This window comes from Xenopus laevis, chromosome 8S, assembly GCF_017654675.1.
Source record: "Xenopus laevis strain J_2021 chromosome 8S, Xenopus_laevis_v10.1, whole genome shotgun sequence".
Taxonomy (NCBI): Eukaryota; Metazoa; Chordata; class Amphibia; order Anura; family Pipidae; genus Xenopus; species Xenopus laevis.
Window position 1 is genome coordinate 35,938,482 of NC_054386.1, and position 16,381 is coordinate 35,954,862.

Consider the following 16,381-nt stretch of genomic DNA (forward strand, 5'->3'; position numbering starts at 1 on the left):
GGTCCAAATTACCCTAGCAACCATGTACTGATTTGAATAAGAGAGCAGAATGTGAAAAGGAGAGGCCCTGAATAGAAAAATGAGTAAAAAAAAGCAGCAATAACAATAAATTTGTACAGAGCATTTGTTTTTTTAGATGGGGTCAGTGACCCCCATTTGAAAGCCGGAAAGAGTCAGAAGAAGAAGGCATACAATTCAAGAACTGTAAGAAATAAATAATGAAGACCAATTGAAAAGTTGCTTAGATTTGTCCATTCTATAACATACTAAAAGTTAACGTAAAGGTGAACTACCCCTTTAAGCATTCGGGGTAATGGATTCCGTAAGATTTCTGTGCACTTTAGCTACTGACATGATGGGCCAAATTGGACTGGGAATGAATTCTTTCATATAAAAAGCAATTAAAGCATATTCTGTAAACACACAGCCAGTAAAATGGTGAAGATGACGAGGAAGCACTACCTTTCATATACAGGGAATCTTTCTGGTATTAGGAAAGACTCAAACCATCAAAGCATACCCATTTATATGAGTTGCTCTCAGTAGACTTTGTGCTCCTGATCAGAGCTGATTGCTAATGACTTAATGCTGGGAAATACCCACAGAGAGAGAATATCCCCAAATCCCTACATGAGACTTTAGTCTAAGCCGAATGTTGTTCAATAAATACATCAGAAATGCCCATCCTACAGCCTTCCCAGTTGTTGTTGAACTGCAGCTTGTAGAATCCTCTTCTTGCTGCTTCTTTCTTCAAATTTCCCAGGGCAGATGCATGCGCAGTAGAGCAAAATAGATGGCTTTTTTTGTTAAAGTTTGGCTTTACACTCTACTGCTCATGAGCAGCCGCATGAAGAAAGAAGAAACCAGTCGCTCCGTTGTACTCACTGAAGAACCCCGGGCCGGCGCATTTTTTTTCTGATGGGAGCACCGACCTGAGATGTGAGGTAAGTATATACAATCATTTGAGGGTGCCTAACTTTTGGCACCCCCAAGTAAATACAGCCTTTCCTTCTCCTTTAACTGAAGCTTACACTATACTTGCATGATCCTGAAATGCATGTAGACTTTGGGAATAAAAAATTAAATCATTTGAACTAAGCTCAATCAGTGGCCGTAGATGGATATAGCCAGGTAACAAAACAAAAAGAGCTTCATGGAAGGGAAGCTGGCCTTGATAGTGAGAGGGTTGATATCCTTTTCCTGCAGTAAAGGGGCTGTATGGGACCTGTGGGAATAGCAAGAGCTGTCCTTTGACATTAGCTGGGTTAATACCTAAGGCACGCCACAATCACAGGGAAACGGCTGCCTACGTAGAGCCGACCCAGCAACAGAAAACATATTCAGTCACCAGAAGTCACACTGGGCAAAAAGTGCATGAATTTACTTCTATAGGAGCCCGCAACACAGTGGCACTATTATGGAGTCAGCAATATACACTGAGCTCCTTCTTGCAGGTATGACCTCACTACAGTAATGGGTTTATCGGATGTACCCACTGAATAGATGGGTCAACCGTAAGCATTGTTGGTGTAACCCACTAACTGTGTAAGTGAGCAGTGTCCTTACTCATCCTGTTCGGAATCGACATTCTCTTCTTTGTCGGCTACTTCAGAATCCTCCCCCAGAAGGTGGCAGAGTTCACTCAGTCGATGCTGCATTTTGGGAACTCCCGCCAGCTGCTGTTCCAGCCGCTGCTTCTCCTCTGTGAGCGAAAGACGGGCTGCCGTGTCCAGCTTCTCGAACTTCCAGCCTCCTTCCCCGTCGAACTGCAGCAGATGAGTGTGGTACTTCCTGCAGGAGAAGGGCAGAGAAATAACTAAGGAGAACTGCTGGGGGCCCCAGGAGGTATAGGGGGACCCGTTGAATTCCTAGATGACAAGCAGGTTTCATGTACATTTTTGAAAATTGTGTTACTGACAAAACTTGGGGGGCTTTAAAAGGATTGTGCTGTGAGGCCCAATAACTTCTAGTTATGCCACTGGTGACAAGTATAAGCTTGTAAAACCCACTGCAAAGACTAGACATTGGCACAGTGCAATGGATAAATCTATCCAAAATGTTCTTTTGGATATAGTTCCCTTTAAATTGCAAATTGAACTCCCTTTTTACACAGTGATGTCAAAGCTGCCCCAAATAGGGTAATTAGGACAATGCATGGCAGTTACTGGCTGAACAAGATTGAAGAAGAAGGCGCTGCTGAAATTTCCTTATCTCTCGCTTTCTTATTGTGGCCTTGTGTGCGTGCTGAATGTCAGTGGCCAGACTGCAGAGGAGGGAAGTACAAGGGCCCTTTGTGTGCAAAGCCTCATCGTGGGGCCTAGGACTGGAAACCTTCCAATTCCCCCATCTGTGACAAGGAAAGGGGGATCAGGGTCCAGGGCAGAAAAGCTAGCCGGAGGTCACATAGTTGAGGCTGGCAGCCTTTCTCTTGTTTAAGGGAATTGTCTCACTTGACCCTGTTGCTGTCAGAAGAATCTATAGGGCAGGTCTGGTCAGGTTAACAAAATGACATTTCCTTCTACCTAATAAATAAAGGACAATATGAGGCCTTGGAACACTGACTTCATTAAGGATGAGCCTCAGGCGTGGCATAAACCCATGTATGAAAGGCGACACGCAAACTCTTTCAAAAGCAGGGACAATGGCGAGGGGCTCCCGCAAATGCCTTAAATTCACAGTGAATTCTCAATGGGGGGGGGCTCTCCTAGCAACAGGCACTGCCGCATTCATCTTCGTACCCTGGGAACCACTTCCTCGTAAGACACTTCTCACCAAATGTTAATGACAGTAACTGGTGTAAGTAGAACTTACTTGCTGGCCCGTATTTTCTATATAGGAACTCGAGGGCTGTTGTCTAGGGTGGCAGTATCAGGAGTGGCATGGTTTAAATGAGCTGCAATGCATTAACTCCAACCAATCAGCTAACAGCTTTGGTCTCTTTAATGTAGTCAGAATAATGTAAACAAGAACTGGATTCTGTAGTAATTGCAGGCTTAAGTGAATGGACATTTCCTGGGCTTTTAAAAGTAAGTAGGGCATGTCAGCCCTGATATCACCCCCTTCATGGACAAACAACATTAAACGTAGCACCTCTCCACCTTTTACAGTTCCCTGAATAACAGCAAACTACGAGGACATGTGCATAGAACAGTCCACTGATTATTTATACATGCGAGTGGAAGCTACCTTATTGCTTACTTATTGCTTACTTCTGTTGATACATTCTTTACATTAAAGGGGAACCCAAATTATTTTTTTTGCTTAAAGAAATGGTCAGAAAATTATTTATAAATAGAATTGCTATTAAAAGATGTATTTGCTACCCCTTCTGCAGTACAACAACACAGCAGCAGCCATCTTTCCTCCAGCCAAGACTGGGGCTGTGTGGCTAGTTCAGGGACCGGGGGCCCTTGTTAAAGTCGAGGGTCAGGTGAACTCAACCCAAAATCAAATAATTCTTCAGGATGATGTTCAAGCACCATTCACAAAGTTAAAGTTAAGCAGGGGTTGGATATTCCAACAAGACAATGACCCTAAACCCACTTGGAAATCCACAAAGGCATTTGTGCAGAGGGAGAAGTACAATATTCTGGAATGGCCGTCACAGTCCCCCGGCTTGAATATCATCAAAAATCTATGGGATGATTTGAAGCAGGCTGTCCATGCTCGGCAGCCATCAAATTTAACTGAACTAGAGAGATTTTGTACGGACAAATGGTCAAAAATACCGCCATCTAAAATCCAGACATTCATCAAAGGCTATAGGAGGCATCTAGAGGCTGTTACATTTGCAAAAGGAGACTCAACTAAGTATTGATGTAATATCTCTGTTGGGGTGCCCACATTTATGCACCTGTCTAATTTTGTTATGATGCATATTGCATATTTTCTGTTAATCCAATAATTTTTATGTCACTGCTGAAATACTACTGTTTCCATAAGGCATGTTATATATTAAAAGGAAGTTGCTACTTTGAAAGCTCAGCCAATGATAAATAAAACTCCAAAGAATTAAGAGGGGTTCCCAAACTTTTTCATATGACTGTATATCACAAAGGGAAGTACTGCTCCAAGAATCGTTTATTCCAAGTTGACTGACCCATTGTAATGGAAACTTCAACTCTCACCCAAGATGGCGTCCAAGATGGCAACCGTCTGCTCCACCGCATGGCTCCTGCCGGGCGCTTTCCTGTGACATCAGCGCCTTCTCCATCTAGGATTGGTCGCCGGCGACGGAACGGACGCCGGCGTCAGAATCGGGCGCCGGCGTCAGGACGTCAGCGTGGGGACGCTGGCGTCAGCGTCTGACGCCACCGCGTCAATATTTTGGCGCCAAGACTTGGACTATTTAAACCCCATTTCCCCTGTCTTCATTGCCCAATTATAGGTTCCTTTGACTAGTGTTCCTGGGTGTGACTTCTATTCTGATTATTCGTGTATTGACCTTTGCCTGTTTTTCGTATCTCCATTGTCTGCCGCCTGAATTGATCTTTTGCCTGTACCTTGACTACTCTTCTGGATAAACCCTTTTTGTACCTCGAACCCGGTTGTGTCTCCTCTTTGGTCCACTACTATTACTGCTGCGCCTTCGGGCCCATTACAGTATAATTGGGCCATGGACCCTTCGGAGGAGGCCCAAGCACCTCTTGATGTCGGAGGGGCTATTCGTGGGTTGGCTTCTCGTATGAAGACTTATGAAGCTCAACAATCCCATTTTGGCCAGGCCCTCGAGGCGATTCTGGAGAAGTTGACTGCTCTGTCTCCCGTGGTTCCGCCGGTTGTGCCTGCTCCGGCCATACCTATTCCGCTCCAGGTTTCTGAGCCTCGTATTCCTGCTCCACCTCTCTTCAGTGGTGATCCTGAAGCGTGCAGAGGCTTTATTAACCAATGCGAGATTCAGTTTGCCCTGCTTCCTGGTCAGTTCGTTTCTGAACGTGCAAAGGTGGGTTATATAATCACTCGTCTGCAGGGAAAAGCTTTGGAGTGGGCATCACCCTTTTGGGAAAAGGAGGATCCGCTGATTGACAACGCCAGGGCGTTTGTCCAAGAGCTTCGCACCGTGTTTGATGCTCCAGGTCGTGCCACTGCATCCTCCGCTAGACTTTTTCAACTGCAGCAAGGTGTTCGCTCTGTCTCCGAGTATGCCATTGAATTTCGCACCCTGGTGGCGGAGACTTCTTGGAACAACGACGGTTACCATGCTGCCTTTTACAATGGTCTAGCCATGCGGATTAAGAATGATCTGGTGTCCCGTGAAATTCCCCCCAGATGGGAGGACCTGGTCGCTTTGGCAGTGAAAGTGGATACTCGCCAGCGAGAATTCCAGGTCGAATTAGACCGTGAACGCTCTAAAAGAAGTTCCCGATTTCAGCCTATCCTGGCTCCCCGCTTCCAGAGACCGTTACTCTACGACCCTGCTTACACCTCGTCCTCTCCAACCCCCGCGACGTCTGCTTCTTCCTCTTCATTACCAGCAGAGGAACCGATGCAGATCGGACGGGCCCGTCTTTCCGAACAGGAGAAGAATCGGAGAAGGGCGGCGGGGTTATGTCTCTATTGCGGGGGCAAAGCTCACTTTGCTCTGGAATGCCCAGTGAAGCCGGGAAACGCCAAAGCCTAGGTAAGTTTGGGGAGACTTACCTGGGTGGGATTTGTCGCTCTCCCCATTCTTCTGCTCAACGTTTCCTCCTCCCAGTGCAGATCCAGTTTGGTTCCAAAGAGATCTCTTCTCAGGCCTTTCTTGATTCCGGTGCCGCAGGAAATTTTATGGACCGTGTGTTCGCTGCAACCCACTCCATTCCTCTCCAATCCTTGGCGATTCCGCTTCGAGTCCTGGCAATCGATGATCGGCCCTTATCTTCTGCGACCATCTCACAGTCCACTCAAGAACTCTCTTTCAAGGTGGGCTCTTTGCATCTGGAAAGACTGTCTTTTCTTCTTATTGATTGCCCCTCCACTCCGGTTGTTTTAGGTCTACCTTGGTTATGTCTCCACAATCCTGTTATCGATTGGTCCTCTACTCAAGTTTCCAGGTGGAGTCCATTTTGTGTACGGAACTGTTTACCTGCTGCTCCTGTCGTCAAAATTTCTTCTGTGTCTTCAAATTCTTCTCTTCCCTCCGTATATCAAGCATTTGCCGATGTCTTTAATAAAAATTCTGCCGAAAACCTTCCACCTCATCGTCCATACGACTGTCCAATTGAACTTTTATCCGGCTCCATGCCTCCTCGCGGCCGCACCTATCCACTTTCTCCCTCGGAGACTTCTGCAATGAAATCCTATATCCAGGAGAATCTGCAGAAAGGATTTATTCGTCCTTCCATCTCCCCTGCAGGAGCGGGGTTCTTCTTTGTTGAAAAGAAAGATGGTAGTTTGCGGCCCTGCATTGATTACAGAGGACTTAACAAGATCACCATTAAAAACAGGTACCCTCTTCCTCTCATTTCTGAACTGTTCGATCAACTTAGGGGTGCCAGTCTCTTCACTAAATTGGATCTTCGTGGGGCCTATAACCTCATTCGGATTCGTGAGGGGGACGAATGGAAGACCGCTTTTAATACTCGTGATGGTCATTATGAGTACCTAGTCATGCCTTTTGGTCTCTGCAATGCCCCTGCGGTCTTCCAGGAATTCGTTAATGACATTTTTCGAGATTTATTGGGGCAGTGTGTGGTCGTCTATTTGGATGATATTCTTATTTTTTCTAAAAACCTCCAGGAACATCGCAGCCAAGTACGTGAAGTACTATCCAGACTGAGGAAAAACAACCTTTACGCCAAGTTGGAAAAGTGCACCTTTGAAGTCTCTTCTATTCCTTTTCTTGGGTACATTATTTCTTCCCTAGGCTTCAAGATGGATCCGGCCAAGGTCTCTGCAATCCTGGACTGGCCTCTTCCTACCAGTGTTAAAGCTGTTCAAAGGTTTGTTGGCTTTGCCAATTACTATAGACAGTTCATTAAAAACTTCTCTTCCAGACTTTCTCCAATTCTTGCCCTGATCCGTGGTGGAAACAAACCTCAGCACTGGCCCCCTCAAGCTTTGGAAGCCTTCAAATCTCTCAAAGAAGCATTCTCCTCCGCTCCAGTCCTTAGACACCCCGAACCTCTTCAACCCTTTTTCATCGAAGTGGATGCCTCGGACGTCGGTGCTGGTGCAGTGTTATCCCAGAGATCTTCTTCTGACGGTAAACTTCATCCATGTGCCTTCTTTTCCAAAAAATTTTCTTCCCCCGAACAGAACTATGACGTTGGCAACCGGGAGCTTCTTGCTGTTAAGCTGGCCCTGGAAGAGTGGAGACACTTATTAGAGGGCTCTTCGGTCCCGGTAACGATCTTTACTGACCACAAAAATCTCGAATTTATCCAGTCTCTCAAACGCCTCAATCCCCGGCAAGCCAGGTGGGCACTTTTCTTTTCTCGTTTTAATTTTGTTATTACTTTTCGCCCTGGGTCCAGGAACAGGAAGGCCGACGCATTATCCAGAAGCTTTATTCCTGAAGACTCTTGCTCCAAAGATCCTGAACCTGTTGTTCCTTCCTCCAAGATCATCGCAGCTTTGTTTCCTTCCTGCGCTTCTCAGTTACTCTCCGCTCAAGCTTCTGCTCCTGAAGAGACTCCCCTGGGTTTAGCTTTTGTTCCTCCAGAGTTTCGTCCTGCCATCTTGTCCCACTCCCACAATTCTAAACAGGCTGGTCATCCTGGGATTAAAAAGACTACCGAACTTTTGTCTCGTTTGGTCTGGTGGCCATCTTTAAGGAAAGACATTAAAGACTTTGTTTCATCATGTTCCACCTGTGCCGTTTCTAAGTCTGGACATTCCCCCCCTAAGGGTTTTTTGTTGCCTCTACCCATTCCTTCTAGACCTTGGACTCATATTTCCATGGACTTTATTGTCGATCTTCCAAATTCTTCCGGCCACACTGTCATCTGGGTGGTGATTGACAGATTTAGTAAGATGGCTCATTTCACTCCCCTCCGCAAACTGCCATCTGCCCCGGAACTTTCTGAACTCTTCATTAAACATATTTTTCGTCTCCATGGTTTTCCTGCTGAAATTGTGTCTGATCGTGGTCCTCAGTTTGTGTCTAAATTCTGGAGATCTCTGTGTAAAGCTTTGAACATTTCTCTTCAATTTTCTTCCGCTTACCATCCTCAATCCAATGGGGCCGCCGAACGTGTCAACCAAGCATTGGAACAGTTCCTACGTTGTCACGTGTCCCTGTGTCAGGATGACTGGTCAGACCTTCTTCCATGGGCGGAATTTGCCCACAACAATTCCCTGCATTCTTCTTCCCAGAAGTCTCCTTTTTTCTGTGTTTTTGGTTTAAACCCTTTGGCATTTCCTCAGGACCTCCTACTCACCAACGTGCCTGCCGCCAATGATCAAGCAGCTCATATGATGGCCATCTGGCAGGCTACTGCCGCTAATTTGGAAAAGAGTGCTTCTTCCCAGAAGAAATTTGCCGACAAAAAGAGGATTGCTTCTCCAACATACTCTCTTGGTGACAAGGTTTTGTTGTCTACTCGTAATATTCGTCTCAAGATTCCCTCTCCTAAACTTGGTCCCAAGTTCATCGGTCCCTTTCCCATCATCGAGGTCATCAATCCTGTGGCTGTCCGTCTTCTTCTTCCACCCGAAATGAGGATCCCTAAAGTGTTTCATGTGTCTCTTCTTAAACCTGCAGTCTCCTCTCCCTCTTCTTCTTCCACAGCTCCTGTTGTCGTCAATGATTCTTTGGAGTTCGAAGTCAATCGAATCTTGGATTCCCGCATTTCCAGGGGTACTCTCCAATATCTCATTGAATGGAAGGGTTTCGGTCCTGAGGAGTGCTCCTGGGTAAAGAACTCTGACGTTCATGCTCCCATCCTTGTCCGCAGGTTCCACAAACAGTTTCCTTCTCGTCCTGGTCCCGGTGGTCCTGAGGCCCCCCCTAGGGAAGGGGGTACTGTAATGGAAACTTCAACTCTCACCCAAGATGGCGTCCAAGATGGCAACCGTCTGCTCCACCGCATGGCTCCTGCCGGGCGCTTTCCTGTGACATCAGCGCCTTCTCCATCTAGGATTGGTCGCCGGCGACGGAACGGACGCCGGCGTCAGAATCGGGCGCCGGCGTCAGGACGTCAGCGTGGGGACGCTGGCGTCAGCGCCTGACGCCACCGCGTCAGCGTCTGACGCCAGCGCGTCAATATTTTGGCGCCAAGACTTGGACTATTTAAACCCCATTTCCCCTGTCTTCATTGCCCAATTATAGGTTCCTTTGACTAGTGTTCCTGGGTGTGACTTCTATTCTGATTATTCGTGTATTGACCTTTGCCTGTTTTTCGTATCTCCATTGTCTGCCGCCTGAATTGATCTTTTGCCTGTACCTTGACTACTCTTCTGGATAAACCCTTTTTGTACCTCGAACCCGGTTGTGTCTCCTCTTTGGTCCACTACTATTACTGCTGCGCCTTCGGGCCCATTACACCCATTACTAATATATTTAAGACATTGAGACATTTTGTGCACACAGCTACTAAAAAATGCCTTATCCTTTACACAAAACAGGGATTGTTTGTCCATATATTGCAATATATGTCAAAGTCATCCCATATCGGGCCAGTCCTACACTCAAATTGCATTTGATTCATTAAGAATTATATTGCTTCATTATACATTTTACCTGCAGCTTACTTGCCCTTTTATTAGCCACCAGTGGGATCCCCTGACTATAGCTGGGAAGGGTGGGACTGGCCAGATATGGGATGACTTTGACGTAGTTGGCCAGCTTAAATATATTTCAATATATGGACAAACAATCCCTGTTTTGTTTAAAGGGTAAGGCATTTTTTGTATGCACAAAATGTCTCAAATATATTGATAATGGGTTGATGTTTGTGTGTGTAAAAATATAAACAGAATTTGGGTACTTACCAAAGGGAAGGCCTGTGAGTGATTGACAGCAGAGCTATTCCAGCATCCTTTGCAGCCTGGAAGATCTTGCCTTCTACGTCTATGCTCACCGCACTTGTGCACTCATCCAGGAGGGCATATTTGGGCCTGCGGGCAATACACAGGTAGATGTACATAGATTTACAAGCATATCAGGAGCTGAGGAATCTCTGCCAAGTCCCGGTCTGGAAAGGCCAATTGCCTGATTGAGTTTTTGGTTGAGGCTACTGCCACACCAGAAGCATACATAGGAGTGAAATATAGGGACAGGGCATAGGGGCTGTGAATAAACGCCGGCCGAGAATCTGCCTGGTGTGGCAGTAGCCTATGGGCAGACAGTGTGCAGCATGTGTCGGGTTGTGTGCAGATATCAGTAAGGAAAAAACCAAAGTATACAATTAGGCCCATAAATCTTTTGACAGAGACAACTTTTTCTAATTTTGGTTCTGTATATTACCACAATGAATTTTAAATGAAACAACTCAAAGTAATTTGACAAATTCAAAAAACTGAAAATAAAATGTTAATTTCTAATACTTGGTTGAAACCCCTTCGCTGGCAATGACAGCCTGAAGTCTTGAACTCATGGACATCTCCTTTTTGATGCTCTGCCAGGCCTTTACTGCAGCGGCTTTCAGTTGCTGTTTGTGGGCCTTTCTGTCCGAAGTTTAGTCTTCAAGAAGTGAAATGCTGCTCAGATCAGGTGACTGATTTGGCCATTCATGAATATTCCACTTCTTTGCTTTAATAAACTCTTGGGTTGCTTTGGCTGTATGTTTTGGGTCATTATGAAACCTCCTCCCAATCATTTTGACTGCATTTAGCTGGATTTGAGCAGACAGTGTCACTGAACACCTCAGAATTAATTTCGCTGCTTCTGTCCTGTGTCACATCATCACTAGTGTCCCAGTGCCACTGGCATTCATGCACACCCAAGCCATCACACTGCCTCTGCCATGTTTTACAGATGATGTGGTATGCTTTGGATCGTGAGCTGTTCCACACCTTCTCCATACTTGTCTTGCCAGGTGGAGTTTGATCTTGGTTTCATCTGTCCAAATAATGATTTTCCAGAACTGTGCTGGATTTTTTAGATTTTTTTTTTAGCAAAGTCCAATCTAGCCTTTCTATTCTTGATGCTTATGAGTGGCTTGCACCTTGCAGTGCACCCTCTGTATTTACTTTCATGCAGTCTTCTCTTTATGTTAGACTTGGATATCGATACACCTACCTCCTGGAGAGTGTTGTTTACTTGCTTGGCTGTTGTGAAGGGTTTTCTCTTCACCATGGGAATAATTTTACAATCATCCACCACTGTTGTCTTCCATGGATGTCCAGGTCTTTTTGCGTTGCTGAGTTCACCAGTGCTTTCTTTCTCAGAAAGAACTGTCGATTTTGCCACTCCTAATATTGTAGCAATTTCTCGGATGGGTTTTTTCTGTTTTTGCAGTTTAAGGATGGCTTATTTCACCTGCATGGAGAGCTCCTTTAACTGCATGTTGTCTATTCACAGCAAAATCTTCCACATACAAGCATCCCCCCTCAAAATTAGAAAAAAAAGTTGTCTCTGTCCAAAGATTTATGGGCCTAACTGTACATTTTCTTACCAATATCTGCTCCATATAGCTGCACAAAATCCAACACTATGCCAGTCATTGTGTATTTACAGTAAGGAGCAGATGGAAGTAGATCCAGTTCTTTCTGCCTGCATAAAAAACGCAGGTGGAGAGAAGCAGATGATCTGCACCTTTAGCTCTTAGGTGTAAAAAGATGTTAAACTAAGGGGGGGTCAAATCTAAATAAAATAAAGTGTATATATAGACACTTATTAAACACCCACTAGTGTCTGGGAGAAAGTTTATCTGTGACAGTTCCATTTGAAGTGAGAGTAGAGGAAGGAAATAAAAACGTACAGTACATAGGCAAAAAAGTGTTCCCCTGATCATGGCTACCATCAAAAAGCCACTGTGACATAGAAGGGTAACATTGTGGGCCCCCCATTAGTCATACTGAGTAATATTAAGTAAGATTCCTTATGTAAGCAACTGCAAGTCATAATGCTTCATCCCTCTTTCACTGGTCCCTTATCCCAGAGCGATTATGTGACACCCTCAGTGCCCTGCTGCATTAGTACTGTACTGACATGGTACCAGGGTCAGGGGGTTCACAGTTCTGCGCTGGGTACTAAAGGAAGCACTTTTGGCACTATCAGTGATCATTTACAAATTGCAGACAGTCTAGGATCTGTGCTTTTCCCATGAATACAGAACTGCCCTGGGTTCAGTAGAAGAAAGCCAGTAGGTATCCTCTCCCCAGCCCCCCAACTTGCATGTCATATAGATGAACAAATTAGAAAGCTCTGGTGGGCACTCAGTGCAAAGGATCCCACCTGCCTGAGTTGCTCTCTGCCCCTTGTGCCAGACTTTAATCAGATGCAAGTGCAAAGTTCAGTAATGACCCGAACGGAAGCACATGGGCCCCAAGAGGCCTGCTCTAGAACTTCCGTCCGTGTCATCTGCAAATGACCCTTTATCTATCAACATAAAGGAATTCTCTTTTGGGGAATATGTACAAGAGTGGTTTAGGCTAATAAAAATGAAGAGTAGGATCGATACTTGTATTTACAAACTGCGTTATGTAAGACTGTGCTTTGGTGGCCTTTACTAGGCCTCTATTTCTTCTACAGTATACCATGGCTAGATTGAATGTTATGTCTTGGAATGTCAGGGGTCTTGGTAGTGCTATAAAGCGTAGCTTGGTGTTTCAATTTGTTAAAAAACACAACCCTCATATAGTGTTCCTCCAGGAAACTCACTTAGATGGCAGTAAGCTTATGACACTTAAAAAACGTTGGGTGTCAGCAGCATACCATGCCACGTACTCAACCTATTCGAGAGGAGTTACAATCCTGGTGAACAGAACATGTCCCTTTACCCTGCTGCATCTAATATCTGACCCAGAGGGCAGATTCCTGATAGTTCAAGCCCGCATTACGGGATCCTTAATTACCCTGGTCAATGTCTATGTCCCTCCACCGTTCTCGGATGCGATACTATATACTATTATGTCTAAGATAGCTAACCTACCTGATGCCCCGCTTTTGTTAATGGGAGACTTTAACGCAGTACTAGATGAACAAATTGACAGATTACCTATACCCTCCCGCACAGATAATGCCTTTCATAGATGGTTCGATGCATTTGGGCTTAAAGATTTGTGGAGATATAGGAACCCAGGGATTGCTCAATTCACATGTTATAACCAAGCACATTTTACCCTATCACGCATTGATATGGCCCTGGGCTCACCTGAAGTCAATCAGTTGGTGTTGGACACTCAACATCTCACAAGAGGGATATCGGATCACTCCCCCATCCTAGTGAGCGTACACATGGGGAGGGAGGCAAGCAATAGTATCTGGAGACTGAGTCAATACTGGGTTACTCATACAGATCTATGTGGTCACATTGGATCTAGTATTGTAGAATTTTTACGCATAAATGAGAATACAGCTGAATACCCGGTAGTATGGGATGCTCTCAAAGCATTCATTAGGGGGGAATATATTGTACACATCAAGCGCCTCAATATACAACATAGGCTAGAGTTGACCAATCTCATACAAACGGTGGTGGATCTGGAGAAGGCCTATATTCAAACCCCCAATGAGAATACCAGAACAGCTTGGCAACTCTCCCAAACTAAGCTGTTAATTGCTCAAACGGAAGAGTTCAAAAAGTCGCATATATACCACAGTGCAAATTTGTTGGAAAATGGGGATAAGTCGGGGAAATTATTAGCCCAACTAGCGAGGGACCCAACTCATACTATCACAATACCGGGCACAAGAGATGAGCAGGGGATCGTTCACACACACCCAGGGGAAATAAATGCGGCCTTCTTTAGCTATTACCAATCCCTATACAAGACTAAATTAACGATGCAGGAATCAGTTATCCAAGCGTATATCCATGACATTGATATGTCTCCCCTGTCACACACCGACGGCAATATCTTGAATACGCCCATAACTGACCAAGAAGTAACTGAGGCCATCAACTCCTTTACACCTGGGAAAACCCCCGGTTTAGATGGCTTACCCATGGAATGGTATAGAAGGTTCAGTCCGCTTTTAGCGCCATGCCTAGCAAAAATTTTCAATGCCATTTGTGATAATGGTGCCCTCCCGATTTCTACCAACAGTTCCTTGATTATCCTGATATTAAAACCGGGTAAAGACCCCACGCAATGTGCATCTTATCGGCCTATATCGCTTATAAATAGTGATGCAAAAATATTGGCTAAAGTGCTGGCCCGGAGATTGTCTCCTATCCTTCCTGCCATCATTCACCCCGATCAGTCCGGATTCATCCCGGGTAGATCAGCGGATATCAACCTCAGGAGGCTCTATACTAATCTGGCAATCAAACACGACAACTCGGGCGAAAGAGTCATTGCCTCATTAGACAATGAGAAAGCTTTCGACTCGGTTGAGTGGGCGTACCTATGGTCTATCATGTCATATCTCAGATTCCCTGTTAACTTCCTGAAATGGACGAAAGCCTTATATCATGCCCCTACAGCATGTGTCAAAACTAATCACATTGTCTCCTCCAAATTTGCCCTCACTCGGGGCACGAGGCAGGGCTGTCCGCTGTCCCCCTTGCTTTTTGCCATTGCAATGGAACCATTGGCTTGCCTAATCAGGGGGTCCCCTGAAATTGTTGGACTTAAATTGGGCCCGCAAACGGAAAAATTGTCCTTGTTTGCGGATGATGCACTTCTATACCTGGCAAATCCTACCTCCGACTTAGAGGCGGCCCTGTCTATTATCAACAAACACACAAATTATTCCGGCTTAAAAATCAATTGGGCAAAATCGAATTTGTTCTTTATCGATGCCCCTAACTCTCCAACATCGTTTGATCTGAAAGGGCTACAGCTGGCTCCGTCCTTTAAATATCTTGGGATTACTATCCATAAAGATTTTAAACTATTTGTGGATCTTAATCTCCAACCTTTGTTGCTTACCCTGGAAAATAAAATCAAAGCCTGGGATAAGCTGCCTCTGTCTTTAGTGGGACGCATTAATCTATTTAAAATGGTTATGCTACCAAAATTTTTATATATCTTCCGACAAACCCCTGTCAGTGTTCCCTCAATCTTCTTCCAGAAACTTAAGTCGCTCCTGACGCATCTATATTGGGGGGCTACCCAACCTAGGGTAAAGGCAACAAAACTGCAACTCCCCGCAGACAAAGGAGGACTGGCAGCACCCAACATGTTCTTTTATTATCTAGCAGCTAGGTTAACGACTGCATGGTGGTGGGCCTCTCCGACAAAAGACAACCCGTCTACTACTTTGGAGGCACGGGTGATAGGTTCATATGAAGGACTTAAAAACTTGTTATATAGAGGCATTACTCATTCACGCAACATTACAATACCAATGAAAGCTGTGGTGCAGGCCTGGCGTACAGCTCTTCAGTTATTCCCGAGACCTCCCAACCATATGTCACCCTACGCCCCCCTTTGGTGCAACCCGAACCTAACACAGGTACAAACAGTGCCAGACCCTCAGCTGTGGGCCAGTTTCAATATTAAGTATGTTAAGGATGTTTGTGTAAATGGTGTTATCTGTGATTTCCAGTATTTGAAAGACAAGTTCCATATTCCGAACTATATGTTATTTAGATTTTTCCAGTTGAGGCATGCCTTATCCGCCCAAGTCTCGGGCTACTCCGTTGACACATCCTCGAGAAGCATAGAAGACGGGGTACACAACCCTCAGCTAACTAAACCACTGTCTATGTTTTATGCCCAACTACTTTTGTCTTACTCAATTTCAGACCTTACTCCTCTTCGCCACTGGTCACAAGACATTCCGTGTATAACTGAGGATATTTGGCTAGAGGTTCTAGACTCACACCAAGAGTATTTGGTTGCGGCTAGAGACAAATTACTGCAATTTAAGGTTCTGCACAGAACCTATCTCACTCCCTCCAGACTACATAAAATCTCAATGCAATACTCGGAAGAATGCCCCAAATGCCACCAGACCCCGGCAAATTTTATGCATATGTTTTGGTCATGTAGCAAAATACACCAATTCTGGACCTCGGTTACGGATTACACATCCGAGGTTATAGACATCCCAATTCAACTTGACCCGTTGATTATGTTGCTTAACCACGTGGAAGATTTGGCCCCAACAAGGGCAATTAGAACTCTCTTAGCAATTTTATATACTACGGCCAAAAAGTGTATAGCTATGAAGTGGAAGGCCCAAGACCCTCCCTCACTTGTCATGTGGCAGAAGCAAGTTAATTCAGCAATCCCTCTATACAAGCTGATATATATTAGAAGAGGGTGCCCTGAAAAGTTTACAAAGACATGGGACAAATGGCTAGAGGCTCAACCAACTCCCACAGTATAAGGTTAGTTGTGAGAT

The 16,381-nt window shown here is 45.1% G+C and overlaps 1 protein-coding gene across 1 annotated transcript in view; it reads right to left on the reverse strand.

Annotated features, from left to right (window-relative positions):
• Nucleotides 1-812: 812 nt before the first annotated feature.
• abcd1.S (ATP binding cassette subfamily D member 1 S homeolog) overlaps nucleotides 813-16,381 on the reverse strand; it is a 40,824-nt gene continuing 25,255 nt past the window's right edge. Inside the window, exons 9-10 of the mRNA XM_018232774.1 lie at nucleotides 9,913-10,038; nucleotides 813-1,791 (exon numbers count right to left, since the gene is read on the reverse strand). Of these exons, the coding sequence (XP_018088263.1) occupies nucleotides 1,563-1,791; nucleotides 9,913-10,038 (355 nt within the window). The 3' untranslated portion in view covers nucleotides 813-1,562. The remainder of the gene's footprint in view (nucleotides 1,792-9,912; nucleotides 10,039-16,381) is intronic.